We start from the raw sequence: 17164 nt of genomic DNA, 5'->3' as shown, positions 1-17164 counted from the left end.
ACAAGACAATGCATGAGTAGTCAGACACTGTCAGTCACTTAGGCGTGACGATGCATCACAAATATCCTCAAACTGACATCCACAGCACAACCCGCTGCTATGATCAGACTTCAGTCCAGTGGGGAGAGTGATGTGGTTCAACTGTGGCTGGTTGGCCGGTCAGGCTACACTGGAATGCGGGGTCTTTTGTTTGTCTGGGAGAGGAGTGGGTCAGGGGGAGAATGCCATTGATGATTGCAGAGAGGAAGAATGAACCTCCAGGAAGTGTTCTCGCTGTCCCTGCTCCCCCACTCTCCCACTCTCATTCTCTCTGTCCCTCTATCTTTTTTTCTGTGTGTGAGAACCTTCACCGTGCCGAGCCTCACTCTGCTGAGGCCACGGTCCCCAGGCACAACCACTGCTTTGTCTTGCCCTGTGAACACACACCCCTCCTCTACTGGGTGCCTGCTTTGCCAGGGCCAGAGAAACACAGGGCCACAGCTCCTATTCTTATCCACATCGCTGTCCCTGCATGGATGGCGTTTAAGTCTATGAGTGTGTGTGTGTGTGTGTGTGTTTGTGTGTGTTTGTATGGTTTCTGGATGGTAAATAGGTTTTCATACACTTGACACTTCAAACATTTCATCTACTGGGTGTTCTATGATGAACAAGAGGTCTTTCATTTGTATTTCTTCACAGTTCATTTATGCCTTTTGATCAAATTAAGAGAAATCTTACTCAGAGAGCATGACTTGTCTTGCTTATAATCATCATGGCCACAGTGCAGCTATCCTCCCTCTGTAATGGTAAGAGCCAGACTAAAAATGGAATAAAGCATTGAGCGGATAAGAATCTAGCTGGTGGCCCCTTCTGACTGGTGGCTGCCGCCTCCCGTCACATTGCTCATTCCCCTCTGTGTCAGAAGGCTGTGAGGAGCGGCAAATGGTCCTTTCAAAACGGACGACAGCTGGAACACAGGGCAAAGGTGACTGAAGCAGTTGGGGGAGCACAGGGAGGGATGGGGGCGGGGGTGGGGAGCGGGCACGAGATTAGCAGCTGCAACTTCAAGCCCCTGTTTCTCCACTTTGTCACCATCTTTTGCTCTAACAACCACAGAGAACACTCTGGATGGTGATGTGCTGATAGCAACTCAGACTTTGATATCCATCAAATCACTTTTATGCATTAAGACAATTTGAAGTCAAATATTCACCTCCAGGAGCTGGTGTTGTCTGCAAAAACAAAGACGCTTGCTGGTTGAGCGCCAGGGAATTCCACAACTCAAAGCAGGATTAGTGAAAGCGGCCTTTAAAAGATCTCAACAGACCGCTGACCCTCTACAGTTTGCTACATTAGACGATTTATTCTTCTTTGATTGGTTTAGATACCACAGATACCGCCTCTTTTGGGACAGAAAATAGTTTCTTTCATCCAAAGCAGATGTAAAACCACATGCAACATTTTTGTGAAGCTTGCTAAATTAATCCAATTTAAAGTCTGGTTTTGAACTTCAAACAGGTCTGGATACTTCTGAGAAAAGGAAAGAGCAAACAAGTCGCATTTCCTCGAGCAAACAACATCTAAATTTCCATCTATCCATTGGCTATGCCCCTTTTTTCCAACAGGAACATTTCAATTAGGGATTTTTTAAGCCCTTCTGACAAATAACCACTTTTTAGTGTAAAGCTTCTTTTCATTAGTGGTCTGCAACTGCTCCGGCTCTCCACTTCCACACTAAGGGGATTTATTACACAGAAAGCAGCCCCTGTTCGTGGGACAGGTGTTTGAATAAGACAGCCAATTGATGTATACCTCTATGTACTCTGCTACTTGCTGCCGCTGTGTGAATTCGCGGAGTAGTACAGAACTTATTGTGGCGGCGCGATATCGCGAGACTTGTGCCATTATCAACCTGCTTGACACACAGCAGCGCTGAGTGCAGCCTGCCTTCCCAGGGTCGGACTGAAGCTCAAGAAACGACAAGGCGAAGCGAACATCTGGCCGCACATCATGAAAGGACATCGGGGCTTATAAGAAAAAAAGACGACGAAGCAGGCGGGAATACATGTAAGTGCTGTGTTTTTGTTCTTTATGGGGAAGAAAGCGAAAGTTAAAAGAGTGTCCCCTCGCCGCTTCGTTCAGCGCAGTTGGCTTTGCTGTGAGTTCCTCTGCTGTTTAAAAGGCTCCCAGCAATGCGTTTCCCAACACGGACATGGAGCTCGGTTTACTGCGCCCTTGGCCCTCACGCCTCCCCCGTCTACTTTTTCTTCGTATTCTTTCTTTAAAAAGAAAAATAAAAAAAATCCAACCTCTGTGCGCAAAATTATACTTGTGCATGCGGTTTTCTCGGCGGTATAAAACTTTAATGTACAATTCACTTAAGACTTGAAAAAAAATAGCGTACCATCTGTATGTTTCCGTCTTCAATGAAGCATTTTGTAAGAAAAAAAAAAAAAACAAAACCAAAAAAACTACTCAGTTGTGCGTGTGTGTCTGCTGAGTGCGCAAAGGGGCTACAAAGCGTTTTATTCCACATGCTGCTGTGTGATAAATTCCGCTGAAATTAAGTTTGAAATGCCATGTATTATCGCAACACCTTTTCGATAAACCGCTTTCTGCTAAGTTGTGTGTCTTTCTGGACTGCGTAGCCCGGTGTTAACATATGGCATAAAGGGGAGCACAGCTGGAGGTAGCGTTTCCATTGCGGTGATGTCAGAGCAGCTGACTCCACAGCTTGCAGTGTAATTAGCAAACAGAGCACCAGTTTACTCACTCTGCACTGGTCTTATTTTTTCACGTTTGCCTCTTTCTCCTCCTGGACGGGTGCTATCGCTCCCTGTCCCACTTGCTTGCTCTGTAAACACCGCTGTTTTGAGTGTGTTTTGGAGAAGAGCCGGTGCGTCACTTTCGTTACATTTCGGAAGCGCAAGAATTCCTCGGAATAATTTGGACAGTGGATCCTTTTACACTTTGAAACATGGGTGGGTGAGCCCAACGTAGCGTATCCTGCACCACTGGAAAGAATGTAGAATTTATGCTCTCAAGTTGGGTAAAGTTATTGGTGTTGGTCGTCAACTGTTTTAAATCTTCCTGAATTAAGTTCCTAAAATGTGTTTGTTTTTCTGAACTTGTCCTTAAAACCGCGGCAGGTTTCAAATCTCTAGTGTTCGCTGACACTTTTAAATCATTTGCGCTTTTTGGCTCAAGTTAGTGCTCTTACATTCTTCTGCTTTTGGCCACTTGTGTTTTGCCTCTGAAATGCTGCAGCAGCTCCAATGTGCCCTCTAAATCTATCACTTGCTTTATCTAGTATCCTGTTTTTCCTGTTTTTCATCAGGTTATGAAGGAAGAATGGAGTTCCCAGACCATAGCCGTCAGTTGCTGCAGTGTCTGAGTCAGCAGCGTCACCAAGGCTTCCTCTGTGACTGCACTGTTCTTGTCGGGGAGGCTCGATTCAAAGCGCACAGAGCCGTGCTGGCCTCCTGCAGCATGTACTTCCATCTCTTCTACAGGGACCAGCTAGACAAAAGGGACGTTGTGCATCTCAACAGTGACATTGTGACAGCCCCGGCTTTCAGTCTGCTCCTTGAATTTATGTATGAGGGGAAGTTGGAATTCAGCACTCTGCCTGTGGAGGATGTTCTGGCAGCAGCCAGTTACCTCCACATGTATGATATAGTGAAAGTATGCAAAGGCAAGCTTAAAGATAAGGAACTTTCCTCCTCGGACGAAAAGATAGGAGAGGGTTTGGGACTCAGCTGTCTGGACAGGGAAAATTCCTCAGATGGTGAGCTGCACAGTAAGCAGCTTATTCGGCGGCAGACACAGTCTCAGGGGCTTCACAGGGCCCCCCCTGCAGAAGAGTTTGACATGGACAACAGTGAAGTCAGGCTGGCTGTCACAGATTGTGATAGGTCTACACAGAGCAGGCAGAAGGCGAACGGTCACTCTGGCAGGTCCCCGGCCCTTGTAGGTGTCAATTATGTGTCAGCAGAGGCCGAGCCCTGCGTCCAAACAGCTGGAAAAACAAAAGCTGATGTCAGTAGTTCCACCGTATTGCTGTCCCAGAGGTCCCGGGCTTCAGATGACATGGACTGTGCACTGGATTTGTCTTTCAAGCCTCTGTCTAGCAGAGATCCCTTACACCCCTCCTACGTCTCGGGACAGCTGGCCCTCGACAGCCAGCAGCAGGGCACTGAGCCACTTGTTAAAGACGAACACGACTTGCTGTCAGAGCAGGAGGACAGTGAGCCGATGAGCCCTGAGAGCCAGCGCTTTGGGAATAGTGCCAGGAGCTCAGTGGTGACAGGGTTCGCTGCCCTCTTCCCAGGCAACAACGGTGCTACAGCCGCCCTGCTCTCCCAGGAGGAGGACCTGATGGACGAGGAGGGGGAGGCCTGCAGAGGGAGGGAGGGCGCCCCAGGCAGGGAGGTAGATGGGAGGGGTAGACTGCTGGGGGACAGTGAGGAAGAGGAAGAGGACGACTTGGCCTCCTCAGACATCTCCACCTCCAGCGGGGTGCTCCTGCCCCCGGGGCAACAGGTGTGCGTGTGCCCCCTCTGCAGTAAAGTCTTCCCCAGCCCCCATGTGCTGCAGCTGCACCTCAGCTCACACTTCCGCGAGAAGGACGGTGCTCGCTCCAAGCTGTCCCCCGACGGCTCTGTCCCCACATGCATGCAGTGCAACAAGACCTTCTCCTGCATGTACACTCTTAAGCGCCACGAGCGCACGCACTCTGGCGAGAAGCCATACACCTGCGGCCAGTGTGGCAAGAGCTTCCAGTACTCCCATAACTTGAGTCGGCACGCTGTGGTCCATACTCGTGAGAAGCCTCACGCTTGTAAGTGGTGTGAACGGCGCTTCACTCAGTCCGGGGACCTTTACCGCCACATCAGGAAGTTTCACTGTGGCCTCGTCAAGACTCTCGCCATTGGGTAGAGCACCTCTCACCTGTGCCATGACATAAGGCAGAATGTCTTTTCATACACTGAATACCACTACTGAACAATTTCCCTGCTATTAAACACATGTTGGCAGTTTGCTGGAGACATATCTTTCGGATTCTACCCCATTTGGCATTTCTCAAGTCTAAAAGATGTAGCAACTTTAAAACTGGAGTTGTTTTCTGTGCTGGACTGTGTCATAACATACATACACGGTGGTCAGATGGAGGTGCACAGGCTGTTAAGATTAATGGGGCGCTACGAAACTCAAGCTGGATCAGTGTCACTGAAGGTTAACAAATCGGATGATGCACTTGTTTGTTTTTCTGTCTTGTTTGTGTCAATCTGAGTTTATCTGAGGAGTATGTTTGCTGAAAGTAAAATCATCTTATGTTCTTATCCTTTGGGCGATAGCTAATGCTAACACACAATCGTCAGAGAGAGTGAGACTTTATTTGTGCACATGGGAGATCAGAACCGTCCGTAAGTAGCAAAATATGCTTTTTTTTTTCTTTTTTTTTTTTTCATAAGAACACCTCCATTAATTTTATTATTTATTTTGGGGATTTTGTTTGGTTCTTAAATGATCACGAGGCAGCAAAACTAATGAAGTCTGACTACTGGAAGTATGATTTACTGTTTTAATGGAAGTAGATTTTTTTTCTTAAATTAAGTTATGTTGTTTTGTGGCAAGAAACAAGCAGACTATCATATCATCTTTTTTTATTATTATTTTCATTCTCATTTTTGTTTTGCCTTGGTTTGAGTTAGCAGCTCTTTTTTTGGTTTCTTATGTGAGTGAGCACATCTTGATGGATTGTCCCTCTCATTGCCACTTTAAAAGAAGTTGTATTATCAGAAAGTAGTTTAAAACTAATGCCTGTAACACTGGTGCCTCATGAAATTCTTAACATTTCACCTAGTGTACTTACTAAAACAATAGTGAGATGTACAGCCTTGCCTTTCTGTCTAATTCAAATACTTTTTTGCCTTTGGAAAAAAAAAAAATCTGGATTACACTCTACATACCAGGTGTGAACAACGGTAATTACCAACTCTGGAACTGAGTGATCCACATGTGTTAAAAGATTGTAATAAGTAAGTCAAGTTGTCGGGTTCACGTCAACGCAGCGTTATTGACACGTTTGGGTTGAAAGCATATAGTTTCCTACAGAAGATTATGCGTGACACAGAGGGTAAACTGATGGTGCAGGCAGAGAGAGGGCAGAAACACTGTTAGTCCATCAAAGCCGTGCCATTCAGATTAATCTACTGACTTTTCTTTCTTTGAATTAACTTTTTCACATTTTGTGTGTAAGTAACTACTGATGAAGCCTTTGGTGATGCTGCCCTCGAAAACTTTGTCGGGGCAGGAAATGCTTTTTTTTTTTTTTTTTTTTTCTCTCTCTGTTTGCGTAGTCGCTATAATGGATTCTTGCCAGGGGTGTAGCACTAAAAGTTCATAATATTTGTCTAATCTGTCCTGAGAAGACTTGATCAGAATTTATTTATTAGTTTGACTTGGTTCAGGGTTTACTGTAGGTGTAGTTTCTATTTCTTTAAGCTTGAAAGGCGTTGCGTCTTGCCTAGCGATCTTGGTACTCATTAACTGGTGTTGGGGCTGTCCATTTTTTCCCCCTGTGCAAATCAAGTTACTGTAATTGTATTTTAATATATTCTTTAGAACTCTCTACAGAGTATTCAAGATTTGTCACATGGAACATAGTGAAGCACTTGTTTTTAGCATGCATATAGTTTCAACACTATTGTCTAGGCTGCTATTTCTTACAAATTGTGTATTTAATGTAAATATATATTATATTTATCAAATGGTTTGTTTTCCACGTTACATTACGTGTATGGTTGAGAGAGTCAAGGCTCCAGTCTCTTAGTGTCATGTCTTCCCCAGGGAATTTGTTTCCTTTTCCATATTCAGGACTTTATTGGACTCTGCCTCACTACAAATCAGAGCAGTTAAACCCGCTCTGACTTCTGTTCTGCCACAGGAAACAGTTGTTCACAAGCACAGCCACACTGATACAGCTCTGGCTACCTATAGAAATAAGACAATACCGGCATTGTCCCCCTCGCCCCCCTTTCCAAGTTCCAGGTAGTTCTCAAGGGATCATTGTGTATCTCTGTCCTAGCTGTGGGGAGTAAAAGGCACTTCGAGTCTCTCTTTGCACTTTTCTGTACTGAATGGAGCCGGTGGAATGTGAGAAATGTATTTAGCAAAGGGAGACTCTAAACAGGTGTATTGTTTGGAGGCATCAAAGAATGCCTTTTCTCATCCCAGCATGCAGTAGAGAAAGCCTAACTGCTCTTCCACATGGAGGAGACACAAACATTATTTGATTGCATATCAATCAAGACAATATCAGAATTAATCAGAGGAATGTTTGTGAAGGTAGATTTTTGGAGACAAATGTTGACGCCGACACCATGTGTCTTATCTCAACGTTTCTCGGGGGGTTTTTTTATGATCAGGACAACAAATTCACGTGTGATTTTGTGAAATTTACGATGTTTAGTCAGCCTTTTTACTGCAGGAGACCAAGCAGAGAAGGGATTTATCTCAGAATTACTGCAATGTCCCATCCACTCCCTGACCTGATGTCAGCAACAGAGCGAGAATGAATGAAAACACTCCTGTTGCTCACATTACAGTTGAAACAGTACAGTGTACATATTTAACAAAAAAAACAAACAAAAAAAAAAAACAGACGATGACAAGTGCTGATTACATCAATTTCTATCAGAGCACACAGGAATGTAGATTTTGTAACTCAGTTTTCTTTTTTTAAAGGACGATTTCTACATGGTGCAAGTAAAAAGTGTCTCTTATTCTCACGTGGACAACGGTAGAACAACTAATGACAATGTAAAGAACTCTTTTGTTATCATTTGCAGTCTTTATTTATACCTCCAGGATGGTCACCAAATGTGCCTTGTAGACACACACATAGGTGTTGCATCTGGAGAAGCCCTTATTTCTATATTGTACATTTTTCTTGCCCTCAGCTGCAGTGGTCAAGTTCGCTGTTATCCCTGTTGTTTTTTTTAATTTTTTTTTTTTTTTTTTATCATATCAAAATGTCAAGACAAAACTAAAAAAGCTGTCTGTTCAGAAGTGCTGCTTTGCAAGAGAATAAATTGAGGTTTGGTTTTGAAATTTTTGTGAATAAATTTGTTCTGGACGTGTTAAACTCAAGTCAAGCATTTTTGTGTTTTGGCTTTTCTGTCGCCAGTACAACTGGGAACTAACAGTCCAGTCCGTTCCTTTCTTTTGTTTTTTTAAGTCATTGTTGAATGTGAAACACTGAGATTTTTGATGGACTTGAAGCAGTGCCGCTCTTGATCGAGGGCTATGTTTGCCTAACTCATGCTGTATGATCTTTGAAGTCTAAAAACGACTTTACTGATACTGGAATTTTGTCCTCTGCAGGTCACAACTGTGAAATTGTGTATAATCATGATAAATATTTATTATTGCATATGCTTCCTGTGCAACATTTGACTGTCTTGGTTTTGATTTGGTGAAAAAAAAAGAAAAAGGAAAAAAAAAAGAAGCTTCTTAATGTCAAACAGAAACCTTTTTAATAGAATTTGTAGAAGTGCCATTAGAATTTAATATAATTTTTTAATAAGAAAGGTATATTTTATAGTAATCAAATGCTTCAGTGTTAGTGGTGTAGAGATTAGATGGACAATCTTTATGCAGAATTGACATTGCTTAGATATTGAGGCAATTTACTTTGATCTATAACTGTATGTGCATTTTCTTTGTTTGCGCTTTTGGAGTGTGCTTGTGTGCGTGTGCTGTGGAAATGTGACAATCTTGGGTCTTTAGGTCTTTATTGAGATTATACATAGAATTAAATGGAACAACTTTCTCTGGTTGTGTGGCGCTCATTTATTTCCAACCCCTCTTTTTGCAGAAGTTTCACGCCTGATTATCAGAGCAACGTGGGCTTAGACCTTAATGAGAAATGGGAAGCGGTGATACAGGTGAACTATGTTGTAGAAGAGTCTTTGTCTGACACACAGCAGCAACAAACAGGCAGACTGGGATTGTGGGCAGCGCTGCAGTGTGTACAGAGACAACAGAATGTGATAATACTGCTGGTCTTACAGACCCTATCCCTCTGAAACCATAAACTGAGCTCAAGGACGGAGCACTTTTAAGATGGGCTCCCATTGTTTCTGACCTGTTGCCAGCACTCGCAAAGGAGATAAACCCAGCAAAACAAATCCAGTTCACTGTCATGTAATTATTGCTTTAACTCAATTTGATTATATCTGCTTCACCTAACTAAAGTACACACTATTTGTATGTAAACACACACATACCAAATGTGTGTCTAATTGAGGAGCTTCATGCCAATTCACTGGACATTTTCAATGGCAAGGACTTTTAATTATTTCCCTGCTGCACCATGAAAGAAATCCAGCTGCTCTGCTACGTGATCCCAATAGGGATGTGCTCGGGTTCCCACCACCCTCCCCCAAATCCCAGCTCACCCACTCTGGGAACGCCATATAGACAAGGGCCGCATCCAACTGCCCCTGCCCCCATCTATCCTACCTCCACCCCCACAGCCCCCAAAACCACGGCCCCAAACCTCGGCCTCATCCCACCACTCTATTGTGTGCGTGGGTAGTAGCTCAGCCAGGCTATTGTCTGGCCCAGCTCCCCAGCACGTACTTTATGCACAAACAGACGACACGGCGGCGCTAGCCAGGCAGCTCCAACATAAAGAAAACAATGTCCTCCCAAGATCATTCATAAACACCCCAAACAGCACCCAGCCAGCTTACAGTACTCTAAATAAGGGCCCTCTGCATTGCCGAGGCCACCTATCACTGTAAACAACCACAGCAGCAAGCCTTGGAGCACTTGCTGGCACCAACATCTCACATCTGCCTGATGGAGTCCAGGGCTTAAACTGCCGTGTGTGTGTGTGTGTGTGTGTTTCTTATGAGCCAAAACCTTCACATGGAAAGTAGGGGCCATGTGATAGGGCTTAGCTGCAGGGTGACGAGCTGGGATATGTGCAGCGTAACTCGACGGAGTAATAAAACATTCCTCTCTGAGGCTCAAAGCCTGGCTCATTTGGCTGCTAGTGCTTTTGTGTGTGTTAATGCGTGTGTGTGTTTAGAGGTACTTGAGAGAAGTTGAGAGGAAAGTTGTAAGTGTCCACCACCTCAACAAGGCCAGCGGTGGGAGCCCTTGACCTCTGAAGGGACGGACTGCCAGGGACAGCTGGTGTGGCCTATGTTTATTTATTTATTTCTTAACAAAAGACAGGTGGTCACACTTGAAAAGGGCACACAAACAAAGCCACACATGCAGTTGTGTACAGACGATGCACGCACACACACACACACAAGCATGGGTAGTTTTCTCTCCCCCTGCTTACACATGCATATTAACATCTACTTATTTTAGAGGAGCCACTCGGTTGACTTTCATAAAATCAAAATCCTGTCGTCCAAAATGATGAATCTTAAACTAATTACAAATTAATCACACAATTGTCTGATGTGAGCATTTTTTGAGGCCACTGGCGATGAATACCACATATCAATCGCTGCAAGTGCACAAATCCTAACAACTAGTGCCCTTCTCTCACTGGGTTTGCCTTTTTTGGACCGGCTCACCCTGACAGTGCCAAGACAGCGTGTCCTTGGACCACTGTACAGCTGTCACTTACTCACACTTGTTGACGCATATTTATAGCAGCAGCATCACTGGGCTCGCCGCACTCAGACCACAGCTGGTCCCCAAAAGAATGGGTGAAAGACAAAGCCACGTGCTCCCGCTGGCCGACTGCATTTGGTGCTGTCTGGAGCGCTGTGGGTGATTATGTGGGCCCCTTTTCCTCGCAGACATACATGTACCAAGGAGTAAATGAAGACTGTTCTTGGCAAGGAAGCACAGCGTGACCTCTTGGGCCTTTTGGTGTCATGGATGACGATGTGCTGAAAACCATGACAGCTGCACTCTTTTTGTCTTGAAGGTATATAAAGTCATCATTATGGAGTTAAACCAGGGAGAAGGGTGGCGGGGGCTTCACCGCAACTAACGGTGAAGAAAGGCTTGATTTCCTTGAAATATAAAGATAAAAATAAATATTCAGAAATCCAAAGTTCAGACAACAAGCAGAGGTTCACAAACCATCCAAACTCCAAAATTATGTATGAAATATCAAATCAGTACAATTTTACAGAGAATTTGGAAACAAAATGAACAATAAACAAAATGGTTCAGCTTTGTCCATCCCCATTTCCCTAAAAAAAACCTTTCATTAGTTGAAAACAAAGCCACTCTCAGGGTTATGGATGATTGTGCTGAACTTCTGATGCCTGTGACTCTTTAATCTCCAATAATGATGCCGCTTCTAAAGTTAACGTGTTCCTTTCAAGTATTTTTTATTTTTTGTTCATCAGAGTTCCTTAAAATCTTATCAAGAAATGTGCAGACAACTTGACGCCTTGCTCGCCGGCAGCTGTCTGCTCACTCAGCCAGAAATCAAGCGATGCCCTCGGACACCAACTGCAACAGCTCCCCAAAGACCGGAGGCACAACTGGCCCGCTGAGCAGGGGATGGGACTCAACAGCTCATAGGCACGTTTGCAATAAGCTCCACAAAGCACACTCCACCAAGCTCATATCCATAACACTGTGTCATGTGATTGACTTCTCTAAAGCACTGCTGAGGTCGTCCACCACCCAGAACAATTACTCACAGTGTACAATATTTGACCCTGAAGCCTCTGGTAATCGGTGACGAGGAGCAGCTAACAGAAAGTGATGACTACACCGCGAAGGTCACGTCCAGCAGGATTATTGTTGCCAAATTGCCTGCTTCAAAGCTCTGGTCTCGTTCAACCTCTGGCTCGTCTTGTTTTAATAAATAAATATGATAGCGGATTCTCAAGGTCGGTCGGAGTGGAATTTCATTATCATTGTCAAACCAAGACAAAACTTACACTTCGTCTAAAAGGTTGAAGCCGTTCTTCTAGAAATGTGTTCACCCGCTGAGAAAAGAAGCGAATATACTCGACCTGAACGCCACGCATCCCTTAACAAGCGCTTGAAGTGTGCTGCCACCTGCTGATGCATGAGCCTACAACAAAAACATGCAGGCATCACTCTTTAGCATATATTTTTGCTCCTTTAATACATTTATTTGCATGTCAAATTGTATCAAAACATCCACATAGACTAAAAAGAAGAACACAACTGTACAAAAATGATCAACTTTATTTCAGTTAATTAGATTAAATGTGTATATACAAGAAAACATCTGGATCACATGGAAAAAGGTAATATCACAGATATTAAAAATAGCCTTGCTAGTATCTCATGGGAGAACCCCACATGTTAAAGCATTATCTCCCGATCCCTCCTTTATGTCGAGCAGCTGCAGCACAGTACTTCATCATATCGCCCGCTGTAACTGTGGAACACAGAGAGAGAGAGAGAAAAAGGGTTTTCATAGAAACTATCCAGAAACAGTTACCTTATTAGTTCGAAATTATGTGTGGACAGAAGCACTGTGGACTAATATCAGAACATGCTGCAACGATACCGAACATAAACCAAATCCATCTTCATTTCAATTATCCAATTTATTAATAAAATCCCAAGCTTGGCCTTCTAAATTATGCCTTTTCTGTCAATAGGTGGAACTTTAGCCCCGATTATTTTGCACAGGAAAACTAGCCTTTTGTTCTTTTCTATTATATCTAAGAAAATTTGGCATTTGAACTGAAATATCCTTAACGAAACAATATTGACTGAAATTGATCATTTAATTGAGATGTTGGAAATCAGAGCTGAAATAATTGGTGAAATCAGTGGCCAAAACACCAAAGGCTCTGTAAAGAATTTGATCACACTGGTTCCAAACCAAATCCTAGGCTAAGGGTTAAGTAAGGTCATCAGATATTCAAACCTGCAGCGTACAACCTTTGTCTCCCTCTTCTGGCAGCGACAGTAATTACACAAACACTGTTTTAAAAGACCAACTCTTCCTTCGTATTTTAAAATAGTTTTTCTATCTGGAGCTTCAGAAACTTTCCTTGGACTCATCAAGTTTTTTCCAGTATACTCCTGGCTACCACAGCCAACTCTGCTGCTACTTTTGTTTCCCCAATACAGGCCTCACAAAACCAGTCATTGCTGAATGACACAAAAAGCTACATTTGAAACTAGTTCACACTGTGCAGCTTGCTGCGGTGGGGCTTTAGGGCTTGAATGAAACAGAAATTTGTCTATTTGAAGCATAATTCAATGCACAATACAGATGACAAACAGCTTGCACTTTGAAGATTGTACCAACACGTCTTTTAATACCTATGCAAGTCTTTAACTGACACCTAATTAAGCTCAGCAGACATGCTCCAAGTTTACAGGGATGACATTATAGTAAAAACATACCCTCAAATACTGAAGGATATTCATTTTAACAGCCTTGGCTGGTGTGAGAGATTAATTTCAAGAGGCTGTAACACAAATGCAGGCAAATGCAAACATAACTCTTTCTTTAACACTAAATTTGTGGCTAATTTGATTACATCTATTGATGAGGACTACAATATACCATTAAAGAAGGCATCTCCATCATGTGGTAATATATCTGTAAGCACGCTGAAGTCTTACTGGAGACCGGGTGTGATTGAAATTAAAATGCAACTTACTCTATGATGGAGCAGACAGAGCAGCAGAAGCTGGAGCAGCTGGAACACTGCCGGGTACAGGAAGAACAGGCTAGTCTGTCACACTGGGAACATGGTGTCCTGGACCCCTTGCTCTTTTGACACACACAACAGCCTGCAGAAGCTGCTGATGCACCTACACAAAACGATATAACCATGAGCCTTCAGCCTAACAGCAAAGTGAAGAAGCAACAGAATTAAGCATCCAAACCAGAGACAAGCCTGACATCTGCTGGCAAAGAGCATGAACTGAATTAAGCATCTAGCTTTGGCCGTCTTTATTTATCTGTCGACTAGTTTTGAAAGAAAAGGTTGCTGCTCTTTCTGCTACTGTCTAAATATTCCACATGTGCCAGCCAACTTTATGGGGGACTTGAATAGATTAATATATGGCAGGAACAAGAGGAAATGTCAAACGACCATGAGGATTTATTGTGATTTGACTCAATCTTAAACCGAGACTCAAACACTAATCTGCACATTTAAATAGATTTCTGCTGTTAACTTTACTCTCTACTGCTACTGGACAAAAAGACTAAATTCATGTTAGTTTATCTTAATGGGTGGGGGCAAGAAAGAAAAATGTATCCAGCAATATGAAAAAAAAAGCAGATTTTCACAGTACTTATAAATAATTATTGTTAGCAGGTCAGTTATGTAGCATTAATGGATTTTCTGCAGCTTGTAAGATTTCAATGATCTGAGGAATGCTGATTTAACTCTTCTTATGAATACATAATCATGTATCAACTGTCAAGCTTGTCAGCTGAATGGTAGCTAACGTGCAAGATAAATGTTTACACAAAACCAAACTGTACGATCAGGACTCCAAACAAATCCACTTTTATGCTGTGATTTGATGAGCAAAAGAGCAGCATTTCTTCTTCTTTCAGTATTTTACTTGCATGTTCTGTTAGTATATGACTGACAGTGTCAGCACACACTAAGAGCACACAAAGTCCTCCAGGAATCTTACTATAGCCAACGTGGAGCCAAAGATCAGAGCAAAAATCACATATGTATACAAACTGGCAAATATCCTGGACTCACCACTTTAAGGATGTTCATTCAGCTGGCTTTGCATAGCACACTTTTATGTTCACCTGTGCATTTACTGTGGAGGTAATGCCTGCCAATCTCCCAGGCCTTTTACCTGACATCAACCCCATATCATCAATAACTATGGAAATGTGTTTGTTTTCTTCTTCAGGCAGTCCTTCATACGTTTCATTGGACCTGCACCAGACGACTGCTCCTGCATCATCTCCCTGCCTAATACAGATCAGTGATTCATCACTGAATGTCACTTTCATCCAATCGTCCACAGTTCACAACGGCTTCTCTTTAGCCCACCGTGACCTTGTTTACTTCTGCTTAGGTGTTACTAATGGTTCACATTTGGCTTGTCTTGATGGAATTTTCCTTCAGCCCATTTCTAACAGCCTGGTCACAAACACAGACTGCCGTTTCAACTCATTCGTTTTCTCTTGCTGTGCGTTTTCTATTTTAAGGCATTTTGTTTTCATTTTTTACGTCCCAAAGCTTTGACGCCTTCCTTGGCTGACTTGTACGTTTCTCTTCTGCAACATTCCTAGTTTCTACTTGCCCCAAATGTTAGACACAACTGACAAACAGCCAACATCTTCAGGCACACTCTTTGTTACACTGCCTTCTTGAAGGAGTTTTATAATCCTTTCTATGGTTTCCACTAACATCTCTCTTTGCTGGAGCCATGTTTCACTGCAGACTCACTTGCATATTTAGACTTGTGCAGGTATTTGTTGAAGAAATGGGAATTACAAAGTGATTCCAGGATTTTTTTCACACAGTTGTGCGATTCCAATTTATTTTTATATTAAAGTTACTGCGCGTCATATCTGAGTGAAGAACTCCCGGGTGTGGCGATTCCATCATTTTTGGAGTTTATATTTTCATTTCAGATCTATTATAGTTATAGATTGGTAAATGACAAACTTTTTCCCACTAAAAATCGGCATCAGTCAAAACACAGATAAACATTCTCTTATGTCATTCTCTTATTTGGCACATTTTGATGCTCAGATTCAGGTCACTGTAAATACATTTGGACTCTGTTTATCTTGCCAAAGTTTTTCAGAGTTTAGACTGCCTCATCACTGACTTCACCTGAAGAGGTCTGATGGCTATATTAAACTCTTGCACCACCATCCACAGAGGACATGGGGATGTAGAAAACACATGACCGAATGTTTGCCTGACCTTTGGCAAATAACATCACACAGTAGAAAACTAGCAACCTGATTGAGGTATGCTGTGTCTTTCAGCCTAGCCACTGTTTAAGAGCATTAAACTCGCTTCCCATATTTGGGCTGCAGTCAAGCCTCCACCTGCCTCAGATCAGACTCACCTTGTGCAGTACATGTTCTTATCAGTGTCCCATTATGGCCAATCAATGTCTGTCCTCGAAGAAGCGTCTGACTGCATGCTGATGCGTGTGCTTGTCCAGTAGTCTGCGGCTCTGTGCACTTTTCCTCTCCAGTCCATATTTTGCCCATCACATCTTTGGCACCATTGAAAAGCAAATTATTTGTCTTTACTGAAAACAAATAGATAAGATTAATTAAACAAACCAAAATCAGTCACGAGAGATATTACAAGAGACTCGCTCACTCGAACAACTGCCCAAACAGACAGGTGGAAAAGGTGACATATTAAATAGGGAAAATGTGTCCAACTGCTGGGCACAAAAAGTCCATAGATAAAAGTGCGTATGGCGGAATCTAGCATAAGCTAACTATGCTACGTGAGCGTACAGGCGTGTGCACCGCTTACCGTATATTTCTTGTCGGTATTTGTTCCCAAATACACCGTGGTTGTTCAACTCCTTTTGTCCAATATGTATTTTGTACTGGGCAGAGAACGATTCGGGGAAAGGATAAGTTCGTTTTGGCATCTTCGCTGCTATTAGTGTTTGCCACGCACTCCAACTTACTTTTCACGCTTGTTTGTTGCGGGAAAAACAAACATGGAAGCAGAAATGAGCCAATTGCAAACATATTCTATCGTCACATGGAAACGTAGAGCCAATCCGACTACTGCTATGCTGTCACGTGACTAATGGTGCCCGCTAAACGTTGTGATGCATTCATGGACTGCCGATTTTTAATCTTTCTCTTTTATTTTCAGAAATGTCTCGCTGGAAAAAAACTTTGAGGGTTAAATCGACAGTTTGCCACGATGACTACAGCCAATGATAAGCAACTACCAGAATGATGGTGGCCAACACAATATATGAGCTATGTTGTTTATTTTTGCATGTATTGAAACTTGCAATTACGAATGCAGGTTTTCACAGGCTTTCCTGAGCCCATGACCAATTGACTTCTACTTCAAAATCATATTCGTTTCTGATACCATGCTGCTCGAGAGCAGCCATCAGCAGTTTTTAGTTTAATCTCTTGCTCACAGAAATTACACTATATTTTCTAAACCTTTTAATAATGTTACATACCATTGATAAGAAAACCCACAAATTCTTT

The 17164-nt window shown here is 42.9% G+C and overlaps 2 protein-coding genes across 2 annotated transcripts; one reads left to right on the top strand and one right to left on the bottom strand.

The window, feature by feature from the left end:
- The first annotated feature begins 1903 nt into the window (after nt 1-1903).
- On the top strand, nt 1904-8815 carry zbtb42 (zinc finger and BTB domain containing 42). The gene is made up of 2 exons (XM_072365556.1): nt 1904-2046; nt 3317-8815. The coding sequence occupies exon 2, from the start codon at nt 3331-3333 to the stop codon at nt 4915-4917; it is 1587 nt and encodes a 528-aa protein (XP_072221657.1). The 5' UTR covers nt 1904-2046; nt 3317-3330; the 3' UTR covers nt 4918-8815.
- Nucleotides 8816-12169: 3354 nt separating this feature from the next.
- On the bottom strand, nt 12170-16641 carry siva1 (SIVA1, apoptosis-inducing factor). Its single transcript, XM_072365269.1, has 4 exons — nt 16458-16641; nt 16033-16221; nt 13629-13782; nt 12170-12385 (listed from the first exon to the last, which is right to left on the bottom strand). The coding sequence occupies exons 1-4, from the start codon at nt 16576-16578 to the stop codon at nt 12337-12339; spliced, it is 513 nt and encodes a 170-aa protein (XP_072221370.1). The 5' UTR covers nt 16579-16641; the 3' UTR covers nt 12170-12336.
- Nucleotides 16642-17164: the final 523 nt, after the last annotated feature.

This window comes from Leuresthes tenuis, unplaced genomic scaffold, assembly GCF_036924035.1.
Source record: "Leuresthes tenuis unplaced genomic scaffold, fLeuTen1.0.hap1 SCAF_15, whole genome shotgun sequence".
Classification (NCBI taxonomy): Eukaryota; Metazoa; Chordata; class Actinopteri; order Atheriniformes; family Atherinopsidae; genus Leuresthes; species Leuresthes tenuis.
Note: the sequence above shows the minus strand (reverse complement) of the source record. Positions and strands in the feature narration are given on the sequence as shown.

Bases quoted from the DNA above. Each gene is read 5' to 3' on its own strand.
- zbtb42 (XM_072365556.1), top strand. From the start codon at position 3,331: ATGGAGTTCCCAGACCATAGCCGTCAGTTGCTGCAGTGTCTGAGTCAG.
- siva1 (XM_072365269.1), bottom strand. From the start codon at position 16,578: ATGCCAAAACGAACTTATCCTTTCCCCGAATCGTTCTCTGCCCAGTAC. The intron at 13,783-16,032 runs GTGAGTCTGATC...CGTTTTGTGTAG, and splicing joins AAGAACATGTACTGCACAAG to GTGCATCAGCAGCTTCTGCA. The intron at 12,386-13,628 runs GTAAGTTGCATT...TGTGTTCCACAG, and splicing joins TCTGTCTGCTCCATCATAGA to TTACAGCGGGCGATATGATG.